Raw genomic sequence first — 21,184 nt, forward strand, 5'->3', positions numbered from 1 at the left:
CTTAAAGGAAGGGCAGTGACTGCGAATCTGCGGGGTTGAAAGGGAAGCTAATTCCCTCGGACAGGCATAATTGCTGCAATTCAGAATGGTAAAAATGTGAAATTAGGAATAATCAATGGCTGTTTATGATCTGTCTCTATACTGTGAATTCAGCTAATACGGAGTAATTACACTGTGCTAATTCCTGGTATTTGTCATCGTTCAGTTGCAGAGGAGTCCTGCAAAACAATAAAAGCAGATTGGCTGCACTGGGCCCGCAGACCGGGGGCTTAGCACTGCCCGAGCTAATTTCTCTTTTAATAGTAAAAGCGGTTATGATTTCCCTTATTTATTTTTCTCTCCTGGCGGCAAAGCCGGCAGTGGGCTGTGCGCCGGGCTCGGCCGGGCGCAGGATGCGCTGCACAACAGCACCCCCAATAGCCGGCACCGCCGCGCTGCGGGGACGCGCACCGCGCACCAGCCCCTGCCCAGCCAAACACGTCCTGTCTCCGCTGCTGAAACTGCGTCTTCACCTTCTTGCCCAATATTGTTATAACAACCCTCCTGTCAAACTTTGTCCTCACACAGTTCTCATCTGGCACAGGGTAACCCTGCCGCGTCTCACCCGGATGCTCGGTCACTCCGGAAACCGATGGGATGTGTTTCCCGACAGTTTGCTGACATGATTCACTCTTCGGGCAATGAAATAGTGCTAGTTATTGACCTCTGCAAAAGTGGGAAAGGAGAGGTGAGTACAGGAACAGGATGGTTTATTGGTGGGTGAATAACCCCCCACAGCAGCACAGGTGGAAGGTGTGGGCTGCAAAGACAACCCTCGCCCTCACCCACCTCTGTCACATGTGGTGCAGGAAGTGTAGATTATGTTTAACACTACACAAACCCAGAAGTTACAGGTTGTTCGAAGGTGCTACACTTAACATCTGCAGTATGGGGCTTAGCTCGGCAGGAGCAATCAGAATCCATACACCCACAGTGCTTGTCAGGACAAAGTTTGCAAAGTGGTAGTGGCCAAACCTTTCCTAAGAGAATTTGTCATGACTTCATCCCAGAGAGCACATCCCTGAAAAGCAGCGTGTCCCTGGCCACTGCAGAGCCCCATAGGCGAGGGATCTTTGGGGAAACCTCCTGATGCTGAGCTTTCATGTCCTGGGAGGGACAGTCCTGCAGCCACTGGGGCTATTTGGCAGGAGCCACCAGTGCCCCAAGGCTTCCCACCATCCGCTGAGGGGCCACACACCCAGCACTGACACACGGAGGGAGGATGAGGAGGATGAGGAGAGCAGCTCCTTGCGTACCAGCCCACTCCTGCCAATTCTACCAGGGTGCTCATTGCAGTGCTGTGACTTTGCACCACAGACTGCTCATTCCCCACCTTGGCACCTTTTTGACATCACGTCTATTATTTTTTCTTAATTTCTCTTTCTCTGCATCACACAGAACCCCTGAGGGGAGCCTGAGGATGAGTCTGGTGTGATTCCATTGCACTGCACCAGTTAATTGTTTGCTGTGTTGAGATGAAGCTGATGTCCTGTTCCCAGCACTTGACACATTCACTAAAGCTAGGTGGCATTTAAAAAGCCCCCATTTAAAAGCCCCCTTCTGCTGTGTGCCACATTGGATGAGCAAAACCTGGGCTACCACAGGATGCAGGAATGGGACAAAAGGGCTCTCCATGCCAGCACCAGCACTTGAGCTGTGCCATAGCCACATCCCATGAGGAAAGCACACAGCTACCCATCTTTTCCTGTGGTTTCAGAGAAACATCTTGGATGGAATGTGCAGTTCCAGAGAGCAGAGGCATTTCAAGCAAGATTTCTTTGCTGTGATGATGAGGCTCCTGGCCCTGCTGATGGTTTTTGCTCATTTCCTCTGCAAGCAGCAGCAATGCCTCCATCTCCATAGAGGACTCAGAGGCCTCAGGTGCCTTGAAGCAGGAGGAGAAATTCATCACGTAACTGACCTCCCCCAGGGCACTACAATCCCCATGCCATGGGCCAGCTCCTGAATGGGTGGGAAGCGGGTGGATGGAGCAGGGACACGTGCTGTGGCACGCTGGGGCTTGGGGCACTTGGTTATTGAGCTGAGCCGGTTATTGCCAGCAGCTAAACAAACTAATGGGAAGGATATTTCCCTGGAGAGAGAGAAGGTTTTTGATTTAGACTGTACTGTTTAAGCTTAGACTCTCACCGCAGCTAAAATTTCCTTCTGAGGGCAATAATTATCCCAGTGCAGAGCCCAAGCATGTGTTTGCTTTTCTGCTCTCTATCTGGAAGGATTTGGTTTAGGGGTCTTTGATTTCCCCTGGTGTTCAGCACCCCCTGCACCCCTTGCCCAGCTCTGGGGACCAGAGCTGGAGGGAAGCAAAGAAAAGCTCAGTGCACAGCTTTATGCAGAGATCACCCTCAGGTAATAAACTAATTACCAGGGAGAGGCACTGGTCCCTCAGGGGTTCTGCTCCAGCCCTCTGCAAGCTGCAGTCCAAAGACAGTGCTGCTGCTGCCAGCCCTGCATTTCCTCCACTGGTTCTGGAATGAAAATTGCTTTAAAAGCTCCAAGAGAAGCCATTTAGTTTTTCTAAGTGATAGGAATGGAAAAGAAAAAGGAAAGAAGGAATGGGAACACTTTTGTTCTTGCTGGCAGGTAAATGAGGTTCAGCTTTTGAAAATATATAGGGCCTCTAGTGCTAACTGCAGGGCTAGAGTCTCCAAGGAGTGATTTCTTCCTTCAGAACCATAATAATAACAATAAATGATTAAAAAGAAAACAGCCTAAATCTATATCTGTAGTTAACTCAGGACTCCTTCAGAGTTCAGGTCTGTTGCTGAATAAATAAACGCTTACTTGAAAAAGGAACCTCCAGCCTCCTGCAAATGAGAGGCAGCGAAGCAGCGCTCAGGGGCAGCCCGAACACGTGCAGCACAGCCAGGGGGAAATCCTGCCAGATCAGGTTATTCTGGCTTTACTCCAGATTGGGGAACACCAGGCCTGGCTTCCTGCCCACCCGCTCCCATTGCAGAACCCTGCATCAGCCACGCTGCCCAGTGTGCTGGTTTGATGCAAGAGCAGAGAGTCAGGCTGGTGACCGCCCTCAGAGAGGTTTTTCTCTTCTGATGTGCCAAAAAAGTGAGTGCCAAAGTAGAGAAAACCTCCAAAAGAAACACATGAGGTCATGGCCACAGGAATTACTGTTTCCTCCCTCCCATGGAACAGCTGCTCCCAACCACTGCTGGTCACTGCTCCCTGTGGGCTGACACGCCGGGTGCTCAGCCCCACACCGGGCGGTGAGATAAGGCTCAGGGAGGTACCATGAGTCACAGAGGGCTGGGCAGACTTGGCAGCTGCACTGCCACACTGCCCAGCACATGGTACCCCAGCTCCCTGGGACGCCCCAGCACCCCCAGCCTGCAGAGAGGGACAGCACAGCTGGGACGCTGAAAGGTACGTAGACTTGTCCCATCCCTGACTGGGAAATGTGGTTTCTAGAGCATGACTGAAGTAATGCATTTCTTTTTACTTGCTGGCAGGTTAGAAGGTTGCATGGGCGAGGTTTTGGTTGTTCCTCCTTCTTGTAGGCATTCCTTCCATGAGATGCAACTGTGCTGGTTTCATGGTCAGAACTAATGAACTACCTGTGTTAACAGGGATTTGTAATGTGGTGGAATCAGCTGTGTGATGTGGGGTCCAGATCAAAGCCCTTTATCCGTCATGGCTATGGATGAATTTGCAGGATGTTCACTGTGCAGAGTGTGTGGTTTGTCCAAGATCAGGCTGCTTCTCAGGTTATCATGTATTTTTTCTTGCACTGCTGAAAGAGACTCAGTCTTGCTGCCCACACAGCACCAATAGAGAGGGAAATATTTTCTTTAAAAAACTGATGACATCATCTGGAGTTTTGAGAAACCAGACTAGATGGGAGGGAAGGAGGACATGAGGTGGCAAGTGCTTCCTGGTAGAAAGCAGCAAACATTGGTCAACACCCTGGATAACTACTGGATTGTACTGGGGGTAGTTTTGCCATAAGATGTCCTCTCCAGCCATTTGGTGGATCCAGCAGCTGGCCAAGCATTTTTATGAGCAGAGGAATTTATAAGCCCTCTGGCAAACAGCCCCCTCCAGTTGAGTAAGCTGGCAAAACTCAGTCAGATTGACTCCTTTTGAGACTGAAAATGGCAGTGTAGCACCCTCCATTCTCCTGTGGTGGGATAAACCCTGAACACGGGGTGGATGTGCACCCACTCAACAGCAGTCCCTCCTCTGCACCCCTGCATTCAATTTTGCAGGAAAACCTGACTGTTGGAGGGGTGACTCGATTGGTGTGGGCAGTCACCCTCTTTGGAGCCCCAGCCCCACCCCACAGCAAAATGCTCGTGTTCACAGTCAGGGACCTGCTGGAAAAAGAGGGACATGTAGGGCTCAAAAGCAGAAAAAAAAATAGAAAAAAAAAAGGCAGGAGTTTGTGGGGAAGCAAAGTAAAGTTTTCCTGCAGTGCCAGGAGGCAACAGAACGTTCACCTGCTGAATCCTGGAAAACCAAACTGTGTTTCTTCTTGACAGCAATTAACTCAGCTCTGCTGAGCGGCACTTCCATCCAGAGCAGGCTTGGGTGCAGCCTTTGCCTTACAACACCATGAACCTGTTTAGCAATATTTGTCCAAGAACTCTTTTTGTTCCTGGAATGCTTTTTAAGCAAATAATTTCATGTTTATTAGACAAATAACTCTGTTTAACACCTGATATAGTTCCTTCCTTTCTCCCTCGCCTGCCAGCAGGTCTCTGGCAGATGTCAGAGCACAGGTGCCTTTTATTCTGGCACAACACTAGGAAGAAAAAAAATTATTCAGTGCAAACAATTATAAAATAATGTAATATAAATAACAGGACATGGTTACTCTCTTGTAATGCAATCAGGTTCCAGGATTTTCACTGCCTAGGGACTTCACCCAATAAATTTTATCTGGGATTAAGGTGAAGATAAACAGCCCAAATAAATATATCACTTCCCTAAAGCACTGGCATTTATTGGTTTATTTTTCCATTTCTCTTCCTCTGCAATGAAATCAGTATGTGCATAGAAAACCCACAAATTTGGTAAAGGAGAGAACTATGCAATGGGCCCCTGTGAGGCCAATGGTCACTGTAGAGGTGGGGACCAAACAGGGAGGGTTTTGCAAACCCAGTGGAGTTTTGCTCCACTCACTGTGTCCAAATCACAGTCCAGGTCTGAATCCTCACCAGCTCCTGGCTCTACTCACAGCACTTGGGGGGAAGTCAACAAGCTCCAGAAGCAAACCAATACCAATTTTGAAGTTCTTGTGTCTTGCCAAGTGGGATTCTGAGGACTGCCCCCATTTTCTGACCTCATCACTAGATCAGGCACTGGCATGGGGGAGCCAGGACTGGGATAGTGTCCCTGTGTTTAACAAGCAGAACTTCATGTTGAAAGGAGCAAAAGGGAAGAGCCTTGTACTGCCTCTCCAGATCCAGCCACAGGCAGCATTCATCCTCCAAAACCTTTAAACCATCCTTTTTCAGGTCTGTGGCTCTTCTACCAGCTCAGTGAAATGGGCCTGTTAATCCCAGCTCCATCACAAGTTTTAAAATCTGTTTCAGAGATACCATGCTGGGGGCTGGGATGGACCAGGACAAGGTGGTGTGGGGAAGGGCTGTGGGAATCACAGACCCCCCTGACACCTCCCACAGGGACAGATTCCTGTTCACAGGCCCCTTCCTCTGGGAGGAATAGCTGCTGGGCAGAAAAGGGCGATTCTGCTGGGAAGCTGCGAGCTCGGCTGATACACTACCAAAAACACACTGTCATGATACCCTAGGGTACAGAAATACCTTCCAAGGCCTCCTTTAAAACACAGACAGGCCAGTCTCCCATGGGAAGCTCGTAATTCCCTGCTGGAGCAGCTCCAGCGTATCCTCCTTGCTGCAGTGACCCAGCAGACATGGGCACAGCGGAGGGGTCTCATGGGGGAGCAGTGCCAGGCTCCAGACACCTGAAACATCACTGAGGGGCTGCCTAAAAGCCCCAGACAATGATGCTGCAACCTGCCCCTGGGTGTAGGGAAAACCAAGGGGAGCATCATATCAGGGCACTGAGGGGGGATGCAGGTCCATCCCGCCCAGGGTTCAAGGCAGGACACGCACCACAGCCACAGTCAGTAACACGGCAAGCCCTGGGAGGGGACCCGGAGCAGGGCTGGGCAGGAGGGAAACCTCTTCTCTGCTTCCTCATGACGCAGCAGCCTGAAATCAACATTTAACCCAGCCCTGCTAAAACCCGTTGCTCCTTATTTACCCATCAAACAGGAAAAGCAACTCTCAGCACGGCCCTTTTACAAATTTTCTGTCAAACAGCACTTATAGGGCTGTTCAGTTAACATCAGGCTCATTAACCAGGAGGCTCATTAACCAGCACCTATCTCACAAGTGACAATTTGCCTTAGGAGTCCAGGGTGGTTTCCACCACAGACGTTCGCCCGGACTGCAGCCTGGAATTTCAAAGGTAGGAGTGGGTCCCCAGCCCCTGGGAGGCCAGTGCGTGGGGTGGCGGGTGCCTGTCCCGTAGGTCAGGGTGGCAGTGGGAGAGAGGGCAGCAGATGGACTCGCTCGGGTGGGAAATAGTTCATGCTCCAAATTACAACCACACCCCATCCCTGTGGGTGAAGTCGCTCCAAGATTTGGCCGAGTGGGAATATTTCTGGTTTTAAGTTGGGTGTCTGCAAAGCTGCCTGCTCTGCCCAGCACAGTGGTGCTGCCCTTCTTCCTTTCTCCTTTGGATTTGAAGGAGGACAAGCTTGTTCCCAGAGGTTCCCCTAACTGGGCAAGGCCAAATCACAGCTTGTCCTCGGACAGCATTTTGCAGCCCCTAATATTTAAAACCTACTTTGCATCATCCCAGAAGGAAATGCAGCAAAGCTGTAACTGAAAATATCCACCTCATCAGCAGAATAGAAAAAACGTGATCCATTACCAAGAACACAACACGAAACAGGAGCACGGGGGCAGCAGACAGACACAGGGAAGGGTTCTGAGACTTCAGAGGGATCGAGCTTTATCAGTGCAGCCTGCTCTAGCATACAGAGCCAGGACTTATCAGGGTGGGATCAAGCACATGTGCCTGATAGGAATTTGTACATCTCTGATGATGCCTTAGCTATTACAAATATGACTAAACATAGCTATTATCTTTTCATCCAGAACCTACCTGGCTTTGGTGGGTTACAGGTACTCTTTATGGCATTGCCTTCTTTTCTTCAGGGTGACCTGTGACCATTGGCCACCTCCTCAGCTGTGCTCTCCCTCCCCAACACCATGCGGATATCAGGTGAGGGAGATATATTTACCTTTCTCTGTCCATTCTTCTACAGTTCCTTATGCCTCCTTCTCATTTACATGATGCCTTCTAAGCCCTGACCTTTCCCTGCCAGGCACATGAGAAAAGGCCTTTGTGTAAGCATCAGGTTTTTACAAGATTTGTGTAGATTTCAGCCTGTTGTATTTTTCCCAGTGAAACTTTCTGTGTCTGGGAAGAGATGGCTATTGAGACGCTCCTGGTTCCATAAGAGCTATTCAGCTGCAATAAAAGTACATTTTTCTACTCTCTTTCCATGCAGGACTGGAACGTTTTGCTCTGATGAGCGCTGTTTTAAAGCCAAATGCCAATCACATTTGTATCAGCAGCTGCTCGGCTGTAGCAAGTGACTAATTGGGAGATAGCAGTCTTCCCAGCACTGGGAACATAAGAAATATTTGGATTTACATAGCTCTCTGAGTAATTATCAGATTTACTTTAATGTAGAGAGAAATATGAATAGTGCCTCCCAGTAGAATGGTAGTGCCTATCTGAGCATCACCACATACTCCAGAGATATTAATTAAGAGATCAGAATCCATTTAGATGGTGAAGGAGTGTTAGCTGCCTTCCCACACCGTGTAAGCACTGGCTGTCACCCTGAGCCTGGTAACCTTGGGACAGACAAACCAAGTCCCCAAGAAACCAGAGGGATGCCCCGGTCTGACGAAGCTGCGGCTGCTGCTCTCACCTGGCTCCTCTCCCGCACCTTGCAGGTGTGATCCGGTGCATGGTGCTGCTCATCACACTGCTGGGCACATGGTTCATCATGCAGACGTACTTCCACCACAGCTGGAAAACCATCAGCCTGCGGAGCTGGCTCGGTGAGGCACCAACGGGGCTCCAGCCAGATTCAGAGGGAGGGTGTGGGAAGTTCCATTGCAAGCCAGCCCCCAGGGCTGGATATAGTTGCCACAAATATTTGCACTTGCAATCTCTGGCCAAGGCTATAACCACTAGCTCTGACCACCAGGGCAGGGAGGGGACAGCACAGTGGGAAGCTGCACTGGGGCAGCATGGGTCCAGAGATGCCTGCAGCCATAGGAACCAGTTTTGGGGAGCTGGTGCCTGAACAGCTGCTCCAGGCTTGGGGAAGAGCCAGCTGCTCTCTGGGGTGTCTAACCCTCCTGCTTGATACCCACAGGTGCCAGGAACAAGCCCAGCAGTGAGTACTGCTCTCGACTTCATCTCTGTCCCACAGCTCCGCTCCAGGGTTGAGGGTGATGGTGGATGCGCGATAGCTGCCCTCAGAGCCAAGGCAAAAATCCCACCCTCCCAAGCACAGGAGGATTTGCTATTGCACACAGCAGTGGGGTTTTGGCAGGCTCTGCGAGCACACAAACCTTCATGCAAACACCCTGCCCCCAGCAGAAGCACCCTCAGGGCACAGAAGGAAGGTCATGGGTCCTGCCAGGTGGGTCCCTGCCTTGGCAAAGAGTGGGGAAACTCTGGGCAGAAAAGCCCTGAGGGTCTGGCCTTGGATACCAGCTCCAAATGCTCCTGGCACACAGCCCTCTGACCCCTATGGCAGCAGCTGTGCCATCTCACACCCAGAGCAGCACCTGGCAGCACCAACTCATACCTCCCACCCCAGGCCTCCACACCGTAAACCTCAAGCACAAAGCTGGTCCCAGCCCCAGGACAAGCCTCCTTCATGCAAGAAGCCAGTCCAGGTGTTACCCCCTTAGTGGGCCACTATCCCCAGTTCCAGCCCTGCTCAGCCACTCAGGGGCATGGCCTGTGTCCCCCTGAGGGGCCAATGCTTGCAGCTCCACTCCTCCCTCGCAGGTGAGAAGCTGCCCCAGCACAAGTGTGGGAACCAGAAGAGCTGCCCTCAGAATTATTTTGCCTTCAAGATCATCAGTGGTGCTGCAAACGTGGTGGGACCTTCCATCTGCTTTGAAGACTTGGTGTAAGTAGCACATGGCAGGAACAGAGCAGCCGTGGCTGGCCTGGCCTTCAGTTTGGCCTCTGCCAAGCACATCAGTGGCTGTCACAGAGTATTTGTGGTTAAAAAAAATTTCTGTAAATAGATTTCTTTGCTACCACTTCTGGAGTATTTTGCTGTCTGCAGCTTCTTTGCCCCATCACAGTTTCACTGGCACCAGCATCTCCAGGGCATCCCTGCACTCACTGTGCTCTCTGCTTTCCTTTCCAGCCTCATGAGCAGCATCAAAAACAACATTGGCAGAGGCCTGAACATTGCACTGGTGAATGGTGAGTTGGGTGGGCACTGACTCCTTTTTCCCCATGGCAAAGTTTCCTTCCTCTCCCAGGAGAGAACAGGCCATTGGGGACCCCCTCCCAGGCACTGTGGCTGAGCCAAAAGCATGCCCATCTTGTTGCATGGGGCACACAGCCACAGTTATGGTTGCAAGCACTGCCAGTGAGAAGGGAACAAACCCACCTGGGTCAGTTCCACATGCATGACAGTTCCACGAGCTCCTCCAAGCAACACAGAAGATATGACACGCTGAGGGAAGAGCAAAGCATTTGGAGTAGGAACCCCTGGCCCATGGTCAGGCAAAGCCTAGAGCCACCCCAGTGCAAACTCACTGTGCTCTGTTTTCAATTTTAACCTTTCAGGAACAACTGGGAAGCTCCTGAAAACTGACTCATTCGACATGTACTCTGGAGGTGAGCACCATCACTCTGCTGCTTAGTGGTTCCCAGCCAGGGTTCACACCAACACTGCTGGCTGCTGGCTACTTCAGCTGCTCCTCTGTCATGTATTTAACCATAAATTTGAGTGGACTTTGACCAGAATTGCCAGCCTGGGTGGTAAAAGCCCAGCTTTCCCTGAGGCCATCAAGCCTGGAGTCCTCACAATGCATCCACATCCAAGATAGGCTTCTCACTCCTTTTACGTGCACCCAGTAGCCTGGAAAACATAATTTCACTAACCTGAACAGACCAGGGCACTCGAGATTTGAGAAAGGTACTTTCTGAGATCAGGTAGTTAATCTTGATATTTTGCAACTTGCAATTCAGTTTTTGAATGCTGGTGGTGGCTGAGCAGCAGTTTGTTTCCCTGCCTTTCGTGGAAGAATAAATGAGGGAGCTCAGGGCATGGCAGTGAGACACGGCCTCCGGGCCCAGCAAGGAGCATGGCAGCAAAGACCTGTGCCTGCTGGCTTCAGACAATATTCCTAGCAGCAAATAGATGCCCTGAGTCAGGGCAGCACCTGGCTGACACTGACATGCTGGATGCTGAAAATCCCACCACTGTTGCCAAGCTGTTACCAAATCGCTCTGCAGCTTTGGCAGGACTCATCAAAAACCACGTGTTAAAATCATCCTTGTAGTCCATTCAATTTTCCTTTTTCTGTTCAAGCCTTCCCTAGAGATCAGTCCCCCTCTACGCTCCTTGGTTTTGCCACTTATTCTTGATAACTCTGGATTTTTGAGGAGAATCGCCAATATAATGGTATTTCCAGCTGAGTTCATGAGCAAGATGCTTGATAGAAGAGGTACTGGGAACGAGAAGGCAGTTGGCTCCTGTGCCACTAGATGGGGCATTGGATTCAAGCATCCCACAGATGCAGGATGAGGAATAATTCCCTCAATACAGCCATGATTGCAGGGCAGGCAGCTCTGTGCCTGGGCAGGTTCATTTCTTGTGTCAGGAAGTAAATTCACATAACTAGATTTCACAGTTAGCGAGCAAAGTTTAGAAGCAATTTCCACCCTGCAGTTGTACTGAGAGAAGGACATCAGTCCTGGGCGCTGCAGGAAAGCCCAAGTGGGAACATAGGATGGGGAATGCAGCATCTGGGACCCCACCCTTCCCCAAGTCCATGGCCCCAAATCCTGGCTAGCACCAGCATTTTCCACTGACCTAGGGGAGGCTCCTCCAGCTACCACACAACAGTCCCTGCTAAATCCCTTTTTCTCTTCCCAATGCTCTTCTCTCCCAGACATTAAAAAGCTGGAAACCTTCCTCCAAGGGATCAGGCGCGGCACCCTCGTGCTGACAGCAAGCTACGATGATCCTGCCACAAAGTGAGTTTGCCCATGGCAGCAACACTGGGTTCCCCAAAAACCTGCAGCTGGGGGAGCTGCCAGTAGCAGAGAGGGACAGGAGGGGACACCCACCTGGCAGCACACTGCCACCCTCTTACCCTCTTTCAGGATGAATGACAATGTACGGGCGCGTTTCATGGAGCTGGGCAGCAGCCACGTGAGTGAGCTGGGCTTTCGGGACAACTGGGTCTTCTTGGGAGCAAAAGGGCTGATGAACAAGACCCCCTTTGAAAAGGTACGTGGTCCCCCCCTGACACCAGCTCTGGAGGCTCCATCCTCTTCATAGCACCTCCCAAGCTATATCTCACCTACCTGTCTGCAGAAGACAAGGGCCAGTGGCATTATCCTCCACGACAAGCCAAGCTGCAACTTCTGCCACGTTGCAAACTTGCACTATGCCACCAACCTCCTCATTAGTTTTCTCTCTCTCTTTTTTCTTGCAGCACATCAAAAATGATAAGGAGACAAATAAGTATGAGGGCTGGCCTGAGCTGCTGGAGATGGAGGGCTGTGCCCCCAGGAAGATGGATTAGCATCAAGCTCTAGCCTGCCACACAGGGCAACCTCCACCAGTCCCACAGGTACACCAGCTCCATCGTGGAGATCCCAGCCTCTCCACTTCCCGGTCACACAGCCCAGCAGCTGCTGCCTGCTCCCAGGAACCGTCTTTTTCACAGCAGGAACTGTGCAGGGTTTGGAGAAGAGCTGCACAAGTGCTTGGAGAGCCTGAGCAAACACCTGGCCAAGTTTCAGCCAAGCTGTCCTACTCTATGGGTCAATTTGGGGTATTTTATTTTTCTGTCTTTAAACTAAAAACTTTGTAGAATGTCTTTTAAACTTCTTAAATGAGATTTCTAATTATAACACACTACCTTCTCATTTCCATTTTCAAGTGTAATCCACACTTTCCCCCAAAGGCACAGCATGCCAGGTCCTCTGCCACCAGTCAAGCATCACCATCACCCATTCCACAGCCCTGCACATGGGTGCTCCCCCTCCCCACATGGCACAGGGTAAAGTCATCCCAAGTTCAGACCTTGGTGGTTTTCCCCTGGAGCTCTTGCCAATGCCCCACAGTCTCCTACAGCCACAATAAGGCCAGAAGTCCACAGGGATGCCATGCAGCAATGTAGGTTAATACTTGCAGACCAAAGCAAGTTCTCCACCTGGTTGCATCTTTCCTGGGTTAAGTCTTTAGCTGGGTTAAGCTAAATCCTCTGTGACACATCCCCATCAGGATAAGGCCAGGGATGTGCCAACCTGACTTTGGCCTCAGAGAGAGACAGATGGATGAATGTGCAGGTGTCTTGGGTAGTTGAAATTGTGCAGCATAACCAATAGGTGGGAGCCTTTTACCAGGAGAGCCAGAGCCAACATCACTCTGGAGCGACATAATGCACCCAGGCTGGCACCCCCCTGCAGGCACCCACACACCTGCTTTGCTCCAGGAACTGCACCCCAACCTGGGGCCAGCCAACACTACCAGGAGGGGAAAGATCCCTGCCCAAAGGCAGGCTGGAAAAGCCACGCAGTCCTCCTCCTAGAGTGGTTCCTAGGCTGCTGCCCAGCGCTGAGCAGATCCTGGGGGAGCATCTGCCCTCACTCAAGTCCGGATGCATCACCCAAGCACAGTCTGTTCCCAAACCCTCCCTGAGCACCAGCACTGCTAAGATAAGAGGAGCTGTGCCGGTGACAGACGGGCTTATCTGTCATCACCGACAGGGATGAATTTGCATCATGTACAGACTTTAATTTCCGATGATTATATCTGGTTTTTCCCCATTCTTTGAAGCAGACCAGCAGTTTTGCATAACGTGATAGTGGAGCATTTCTGCTGGAGCACTTGGAGCTGCGGGGGGTAACAGGCTGTCCTGCATGGCCTTCTCTGACTCTAACAGCCTCAGCACAGGTCCTGACAGGCAGTTCACAGAGTCATCCGAGCCCTCAGGTCACCCCAGAGCAACAGAAGTGAGGAGCATTGGCAGGATAAAGCCAGGAAAGGACACAGCCTGTCCTGTGTTGGTCACCTGAGGGATGAAACCCTGGATCCAAAACCCAATGCCACCAATCAACTGGTTTTCCCTAAGAAAGGAAAAATGCCCAAACAAATTGTCTAACACTTGTAAGAACTTCCAAAGGTAAAACTGAAATAAAACCCCAAAACAACCATCAGAGGAATCCCCCAAGAGGTGTAGTACTTTATCCCAGCTTATCCTCCCACGCTCTTAACACACACCTGATGGCACAGAGGGAAGCCTCTGCCATAAATCGATCCCTAAATCTGCTGCAACAACAGTGGTTAATCCCAAGCGCTGAATCATCCCTACCCGTGGCAGGAGTGAGAAATAACACAAGGCAGCAGACACAACAGCCCTCACATCACACAGCCCCGCAGCGCTGCCAGCATAAATATGCCAACTATTTTAAGCCCCCTCAAAGGATCTAGATTCACTCATAAACCAAACTCAAAACAGCCCAAGAGCTGTAAAGGTGGCTGCATGGGGTAAACCAGAGCACAGCATCAACTACAGCCCTGAAAACAACCAGCCCCTTTCAGCTGCAGGAAACTCTTCCTAACCCTTCACAGTGCACATTAGAAATCTGGTTTAGAGCCAAAATAAAGGAAATTTATGTTTCGGCACACTACAGGCAGTTAAAACTAGCTCTGAATCCATCATGGAGCAGTTACTAAGGTACATCACTATTTGCAAGAAATAGAGAGAGCTAAAAGTAAAACTCCTGTGCAGGGGTCTTCATTAGCAGCCAGTGTTTTGAAGAGCCATTCCTGCCAAAGTCTCCGTGTCCTGATAAATAAATCACTGCTTTTCAAATATCCAGAAACTGGGAGGCAGAGTATAAATATGGATTCAGGAGTCAAATTGAACTTGCTATTTTTTTTAGAAAATTTGAAAAGGACGGTGGCTACAGGGACAGCAATCCTCAAATGAGGTTTTCCAGTGCCTTGGAGTATTGAAAGCTGTATTACTAAGGGGACAGGCACCCACCTGGCTGGTTTTCACTGTGCCACATCCCCCGGAGTCCTCACCAAACACAAGCCTGATCTGCTCAGCCTCCCAGAATGCAGCTTCAGGTAATCTGGCTCACCTGAGGTCACAGTAGGCTCCAACGCTGCAGCAGCAAAGAGGCAGCCTGGGGTGTTTGCAGGAGCAAATTTTGCAAAATCCAGTGCTGCAACAGGAGCCAAGAGCCAGGATGCAGGCACATAGCAGAGGGATAATCCTCCTTTATTTTTTGGTGTTTATTTCAGCAAAGCACCAAAGGAGCATCGAGGAAAGATGCCACAGGCAAGGACCTGCAGGTGCCGGGCCCGCAGCTGGGCGAATCCGCATCCTGTGACATCTTGCCCTGTCAAGTGCAATTACTGTAATCTTCCACAGCCTCTCAAAATACGGATCCCGGCTTAGAAACCGGGCATCCACAGCATGAAAGCTGCCTTTGTGCCCGGGCAGAGCCTGGGTGCGAGCCAGCCTTTAGGTGCATGAAGAAAATGAGTTCTCCACGTGCTGGAAGAAGGGAGGAAAAGCAAGCTTTCCCGCCCGACCCCACCACAGACGGGCTGGATTTCACCCACGTCTCCCCGGAGCAGCCGCCGAGGGGCCGGGAGCTGCACGGCTGCCTATCCCCCCGGGAATAACGGAGCCGTGACCACAGAGAGCTGGCCGGTCCCACACCCCGGAGAGTGGAGCGCAGCCAACACATCCGACCATGGGGGCGTCTCACGGGAAGAAGGTAACGGGGCAGTTTTATGCAGGGCCGTGGTGGCGGGAGGATGGAGAAGGCACCATCTGCTCACGTGGTGCTTGTTTTGCCCCGCGCGTGCTAAGGCGCTGATGGCAGCGAGGGATTAGAGGGGAAGGGACCCGCTCCTGGGTGTGGGTGCCACTCGTCAGCGCCGGATTAAGTAATTCCATCTAATGGGCTCAGCACTGGGGCCTGCTGGGCTTTTCAGGACAGCAAGGAGGGGATCAGAGCATTACAATAGGACAGACAAAGTTTGGCTTTTCTGGGGAGAAACATCAGGTTTGTTCCGAATGTGTCAGGCAGCCTCGCAGGCTGTCTCCCACAGGTGCACTACAGAACAAGCCCTGAGTGTTTCTTGGCCTGGGAATTGCTGCCAGCTCCCTCCCAGGACAGGGAGGAGCTCGGTCAAGTCCCACAGCACCCACACGTATCTCCCTCTCCTCCCAGTCCCCTGGGGAGAGCGGTCAAACAGCTCCAAATGGAAACAGAGTTTTATGAAGTCAGAGCTCTGTGGAGGCATCTAGAGATGGTTGTGCTGAAGACGCTGTTAGATGTCATTTTGCTTTCATGGCTGATGACATCAGTGCCTAGAGATGTATCATCACCATTCAGTCATGATGCCCTGATCTGGAATTAGACTTCCATAGCTCATCTTCCAGCTCTAAGAGAAATGCACTTGTGCACCACACTAGGTCAGTAACTTCTACTGGAATGGGGACAGCACTGGCCCTTTGCTGCAGGAGGGACCTTTCATGCTCAGCTGAGCATGGCTGTGGCCTTCAGAGGTGTGGGCACCTCCAAACCAGGTGCCTTGCAGAATTTTGCAAACTTGCTGGACTTTCTTCCAAAACTAGAGATCGACACTCTTGCAGGGAAAACATGCAAAAAAGCAACCCACTGGCCAGTGTGACCAACATCCAGAAGGAAAATTAGAGGTGAAATGGGACTAGTAAACATTTACCTATTTTTCTGGACTTCCGAGAAGTGCCAGGTATAGGAGGTACCGCTCCCAGCCAGACCCCTGCTTCTCCAACACCCATCCAAGGTGCCAATGCCACACTGACTCCAGCCATGGCCATTCCCGGGGCTCAGGGCTACAACAACACACCCAGGAGGAGCCATGCTCTGCCCACAGCTAATCCCTAGACCCCTGCTCACGTGGCTGTGACCTTCAGGCCCCGGCGCATTTGTACAGGCATTACTGGAAGCAGGGAAATAAGCTGGTTAGGTCAGGTTTGGCTCAGCGCCACCCGGTTAAGCCCTGCTGCATACAAAGCAGTCCATGCCAGCCTCCTGACCACCAGACCAGACGGCTTTTGGACAGCTTTCCTGACTGTTCCCTCTCTCTGAAACACCATGATCCCACTGCAGCCCCGCACTGAATGGCCTGGCTTTGAAACACTGCCGGGATCTCGGGCTCTCCCGTCACACCAGCTTGCTGGAAGCTCCAAAAAGCTCTGAGACAGTTTTATTTTCATGGGTACCAAAAGGTCAGAGATGTCACTCTCATTTCAGCCTCCTAAATGTTGCCTGGGTTGACAAAAGCCTGTGCCACTGCCCAGCTGGCACCAAGCAGGGATGTCTGACTGGGAGCTCCTGGGTCAGTGCTTTACCCTTAGGCTGATGCTGATGGGGGATGAAAACAAGACAGCTCCTTCTGCTGCCTTTCTAGGGTGGGCATGAAAGCAGGATCCAGCCCTCCTGAGGACCAGCCTGGGTCTGGGTGATAGGCAGGAAAACTCTCCTTCCCCCAGACCTTGCAGAACCAGCAGAGCTCAGGACACAGGGACCTGGCAGGCACGACCCCATCCATCAGCTACAGCCCATAGAGGACCTGCAGGGGAGCATGAAGCAGAATGAAAGCTCTGCACCCCTCGCCAGCACCACCTGCATTAGCAGTCTCAGCTGCACCCCGTTTAAACTTAAAACAGAACAGGACTCCAAGGGGATTACAGTAGTGGATTGTGGAGTGCAACACAATCCCCAGCTCCACAACAAAAGGCACCGGAAAGGCTGCCAGCATGGCTCCAAGGACATTTCTACTTTCAAAGGCTGCATCTACTCCCAGAAAACCTGTTCTGGTATCACCAGTGTCCTGTGGGCCCAAGCCAACAGCAGGACTCCAGCAAGACACAGACCCTTGCTGGGATACCCTGTGCTTGAAGTGAAGGGAAGGACTTTGCTGGGGGCTGGTTCAAGGGTGCTGCAGAGCTGGTGCTGATTCCCTGCCAGTTCCTCTGCTCCGCAGGGCATCAGCCCCACTGGGGACAGGAGTGTGGCTGACATTCCTCTAACCTCAGCAAACCCCCTTCAAATAATCCTGCAAGTGCAGCCTCCCCAGCAGCAGCTCCCCAGGGTGCCAGGGCAGATGCTCCCAGCCCCCCCGGCAGTGGAGGAGGTGGTTTCCAGGCACCTGCACCTCTCCGCTGCTTTTCTCCACGGTTTCTCAAGGCAGGGTTTGCATAGTGGCTGTTTCCCCAGGGAAAGTTTTCTGTCCCCAAATTCCCAAGAGTGTCAGTTTACACTAATGTCAGATGAGCCCAGATTAGCCCTGCTGCTGAGCAGGGAGCTTTGCTCTGTGGCTGGTTTAGAACAACAAGAGGCGGCACGCCAGTGCCAGGGAGAGAGGCTCTGCTTGTTCAGGCAACCACAGTACCTGGCTGCCCATGCTGAAAACAGGGGTTTGAGAACGTCCTTTAAAAAAAAACTGCTCCATCTGAGCATTGCAGGACTGGACAAGCATTTCTGGGAGCTGCTGGTGGGATTTCCACACAAACACAACCTACCCCACTAGGGAGGGTACCCCCACAGCCTGGCCCCTGTTTTAGCCTATGTCCCAGCTCAGATGGGACATACTCTCTGGCCTTTCATCCACCCATCTTTTCAGGGCACAAGGGACATGCACCATGTCCCTCAGCCACCCCAGCACTGCTGGTCCAGAGCAGAGTCCCTTTTCAGAGCAACTTTGGCTTCTGGCCAACACACCTGATTACACTTCAGGACTTCTTTTTCTCACCAGTGATCATACATATTATCCACATGCCATAAGGGAGATGAAGGCTACAAAAATGAACCCCTCAGATCCAGAATGAAAAGCAAGTCCTAAAAAATTCCTTTGCAGAAAGATGGGGGGTGGTGGGAGGGAGAATAATTGCTCTGCCCCTCGTTAGCAGGAGGCTCTCAAATAGGTAAATAAGTGACTGGCTCTCCCAGACAAGTATTACAGAAAGCCAGTAGCCAGTGCCCCTACCAGCTCTTCCAAAGCATCCCAGTGCCTGGGCAGCATGAGAGCCCTCTGAGGGACCCTGCCTGCTCTGACATTACAGCCCCAGCCATCCCCCCTCACCACCCAGGGCTGCTGCTCTGATGTCAGCAAGAGGGGCTGCAGGTGCCAAGGCCCCTGAGTAGCTGAATGCCACCAGCTGTTTGGTGGCACTGGCCTTGGGAGCAAATCCAGAAACCAGATGGCAACTAGGAACCACAACATTTCAGTGTCCTGCGGTATTGTGCTGCTCAGGGAGAAGGGTTTGCTGACTGTAACAAGCCTTTCTTAGAGGGGCAGGAATGAGAGCTGCAAAAGCACAGCAGTAAAGTCCCAAAGTGCCTCAAGACTGGGGAGATTATTGATAAAAAGCCAATTTCTGGGCAAAAATAACATACACCCAGAAGATAACAGCTCTAGATCATAAGACAGCAAACACCTGTAAGTCCTCTCATCTGTCTGACATAGCACACAGCTCAGAGTGGGACAGCTGGGTCAGGACTAGTCCCAAAACCTCCACAGAAGCTCTCTTAGGTGACTTTAACCTGCCTCTTGCCTTCCTCTTCTTCAACCCCTTAAAATCCCACAGGTGGTGACGTGAGGACTCTAAGCAGAGATACTGATCTGGGCTTTTGTAGCTTTCAAAGTAGAAAAAAATGCTGTGGCATCCCAGACCTCAGAATTCAAATTCTTTATATTGGGGCTGCTCTAGCTCCTGGAATGAGACCACAGCTTTATTTCTTACCCGTCCACCGCGAGTACCCAGACAGCCTAGTAAACCACCTCCAACATCTAACATAACCCACTCTCTACCTCCAGAAAGGCTGACATTTCAGTCCTGAGAGAGCTCATATGGGCTCAGTGCAGACAGGGAACTAATTTGGACACAGTGAGCCTTCCCCAACCTGCTCTGCTGCTTCTGCAGCTGCGCTGGGTCAGCAGCTGATGTGCTGCACCCTTCAGCACAGTGCAAGGTCAGCTCCATGGTACCCACACCAGCTCCAGCAGCTGACTCTGCCCTGAAGCAGCGTGGGGATGCACACTCAGAGAGGGACACGCAGCCTCTGTGCCAGTAAGGCGACCAAGCACATCTCACCAGTCTGTGCATGACAAGCTGGGGCACAGGGGTTTGATCTGTGGGTGAGGGTGCAGGGCAGGACGCAGAGGAGCGTGATGCCAGCCCCTCCAGAGCAAGGGTAGAGGTTATCTGGCACTGGCCAATGCTGCCTTTTGCAGGGAGCCATGAAGAGGGCTCAAACTGAAGGGAGGTGCACAATGTGCTCATGGGGAGACCAAGATCATTGCATGGGAAATGCTGCAGCTGCTGGTTCTGGGATGGCTCAGCAGTCCACAGATAAAAATGGATTAAAGTAATTAAAGGCTTCACTGCTTCACTCTGCTCCTGGGGGTCTTGTTTAAGCGGCATCTGCTGCCTCCTCATGAACCCTGCAATAACAGGGATGCTTCACCTCTTCCTTCGCTGCCTTCTCCATTTGCAGCCCATGGTGGCATTTTCAGCCTGGAAGGTGACATCTTATCCCAGATAACTTCCAAACCTCCTCCCTTTTGTCCTCTTCCCTCTGGGGTCTCCTCTGCGTAGGACCCCGGTGGCACATGCTGCTCACAGGGAACAGACCACACCAGTCTGCCCTGAGAGCTTGTTACCAGAAGTGCCTGGGGCTGATGGGGCATTTCTGCCCTTACTTTTCACAAACCCCATTTTTACAAGCTAAGGAGCTATTCTAGTAACCCTGGGCAGGTAAAGAGCTCAGCAAGATGCTGTCAGAAGAGCACATTGCTGATGGCAGCTCTATCCTTGGCCACTTACATATGGTCCCCAGTTGTGAAATGGAGTGATGATGCTACTGCAGCCTGGTAGCTCTAGGACAGCATGGCACTGTACCAGAAATAAATATTGTCCCTATTAATCATGTGGTAAAAGCCTCACTTTTTGCAAAACAACATTCTTCAGGGCACTTTAGGGTGTCTTAATGGTCTCTCTGCAACATGACAACAATTCACTTCAAAGCTGCTGGAGCCCTTTTGTGCCAGTGACTGATGCTCTTCCCCTGCAGTCACCTCCATCTCCAGAAACAGTGGAGCAGTCTTTCACTTTCATCAGTGGTACCACACCTCCAGCACAGGGTAAGAATAAGCTCCTGAGACAGGTAAAAATGGTTTATCCATAGCAACAGCTTACCTGCTGCTGACAACACTGAGGTGGGAGATATAGGTATTGCCAATAGAGAGCAGGGCAGCAATTTGGCTTTGCCCTGGCATGCAGAGATGTTGTTGGCTCCATACTTTGTGGAGGGGACCAGGTTAAAATGCACTGGACTGCAAGTTAGGACTTCCTTCACACCACAGGAGAACAGCAGGTCCATCGGCACCACACCGATGGACGGATGTGCTGCTCCGGTTTGTGCCGAGAGCCTCCCCGTGCCCTTTACAGGGGGATGTTTGGCTTTGCCGTCAGCTTGAATGCTGACAAATGAACCTTGTGCAATGGCTGCCATGGGGCTGAGCCCTGTCACTGATTGCTTTCATTAATCTGCAGGAAATTTTTTGCTGTGTCGTATTGCACCTCCCCGGGCGTGCACTGGGGAGCAGCAGGGGAGCAGCATTTGCTCAGCTGCAGCAGGGAGTTCAGTGGGGCTCCCTGCCCTGGGGCTGGCAGCTCCAGCAAGCCCCCATTCCCATGCTGCTGCCTCCCTGCTCTAGTTTATTTTGTCCTTTTTTCTGGACAGTCAGTGAAATGGGACTCGATTTGCCAGCTTT

At 51.5% G+C, this 21,184-nt stretch overlaps 2 protein-coding genes and 1 long non-coding RNA gene across 5 annotated transcripts in view; 2 read left to right on the forward strand and 1 right to left on the reverse strand.

Moving 5' to 3' along the window:
• Window positions 1-587: 587 nt before the first annotated feature.
• Window positions 588-14,432, reverse strand: LOC127471522 (uncharacterized). The gene is made up of 3 exons (XR_007904682.1): window positions 14,388-14,432; window positions 7,352-7,428; window positions 588-705 (listed from the first exon to the last, which is right to left on the reverse strand). It is a non-coding gene; the product is annotated as an uncharacterized LOC127471522 (long non-coding RNA).
• Window positions 3,223-12,240, forward strand: FAM3D (FAM3 metabolism regulating signaling molecule D). 3 transcript variants are annotated; one of them, XM_051788479.1, is made up of 11 exons: window positions 3,223-3,438; window positions 6,452-6,510; window positions 7,206-7,332; window positions 8,076-8,183; window positions 8,504-8,524; window positions 9,148-9,271; window positions 9,518-9,576; window positions 9,946-9,996; window positions 11,277-11,361; window positions 11,491-11,617; window positions 11,826-12,240. In XM_051788479.1, the coding sequence occupies exons 3-11, from the start codon at window positions 7,320-7,322 to the stop codon at window positions 11,913-11,915; spliced, it is 678 nt and encodes a 225-aa protein (XP_051644439.1). In that variant the 5' UTR covers window positions 3,223-3,438; window positions 6,452-6,510; window positions 7,206-7,319; the 3' UTR covers window positions 11,916-12,240. The 3 variants fall into 3 exon arrangements, with proteins under 3 accessions (XP_051644439.1, XP_051644440.1, XP_051644441.1); XM_051788480.1 differs by having other exon boundaries at window positions 7,266-7,332; XM_051788481.1 differs by lacking the exon at window positions 3,223-3,438 and having other exon boundaries at window positions 6,326-6,510; window positions 7,266-7,332.
• A 474-nt stretch (window positions 14,433-14,906) lies between the features above and the next one.
• Window positions 14,907-21,184, forward strand: part of FAM107A (family with sequence similarity 107 member A) — a 28,387-nt gene continuing 22,109 nt past the window's right edge. Inside the window, exon 1 of the mRNA XM_051788732.1 lies at window positions 14,907-15,132. Within this exon, the coding sequence (XP_051644692.1) occupies window positions 15,109-15,132 (24 nt within the window). The 5' untranslated portion in view covers window positions 14,907-15,108. The remainder of the gene's footprint in view (window positions 15,133-21,184) is intronic.

This window comes from Manacus candei, unplaced genomic scaffold (genome assembly GCF_025592945.1).
Source record: "Manacus candei isolate 608988 ecotype Guabito, Panama unplaced genomic scaffold, ASM2559294v1 h1tg000025l, whole genome shotgun sequence".
Taxonomy (NCBI): domain Eukaryota; kingdom Metazoa; phylum Chordata; class Aves; order Passeriformes; family Pipridae; genus Manacus; species Manacus candei.

Coding starts and splice junctions, on each gene's coding strand:
- FAM3D (XM_051788479.1), top strand. Junction 8,184..8,503: donor CAGCCTGCGGAGCTGGCTCG/GTGAGGCACCAA, acceptor TGATACCCACAG/GTGCCAGGAACAAGCCCAGC. Junction 11,618..11,825: donor ACAAGACCCCCTTTGAAAAG/GTACGTGGTCCC, acceptor TTTTTCTTGCAG/CACATCAAAAATGATAAGGA.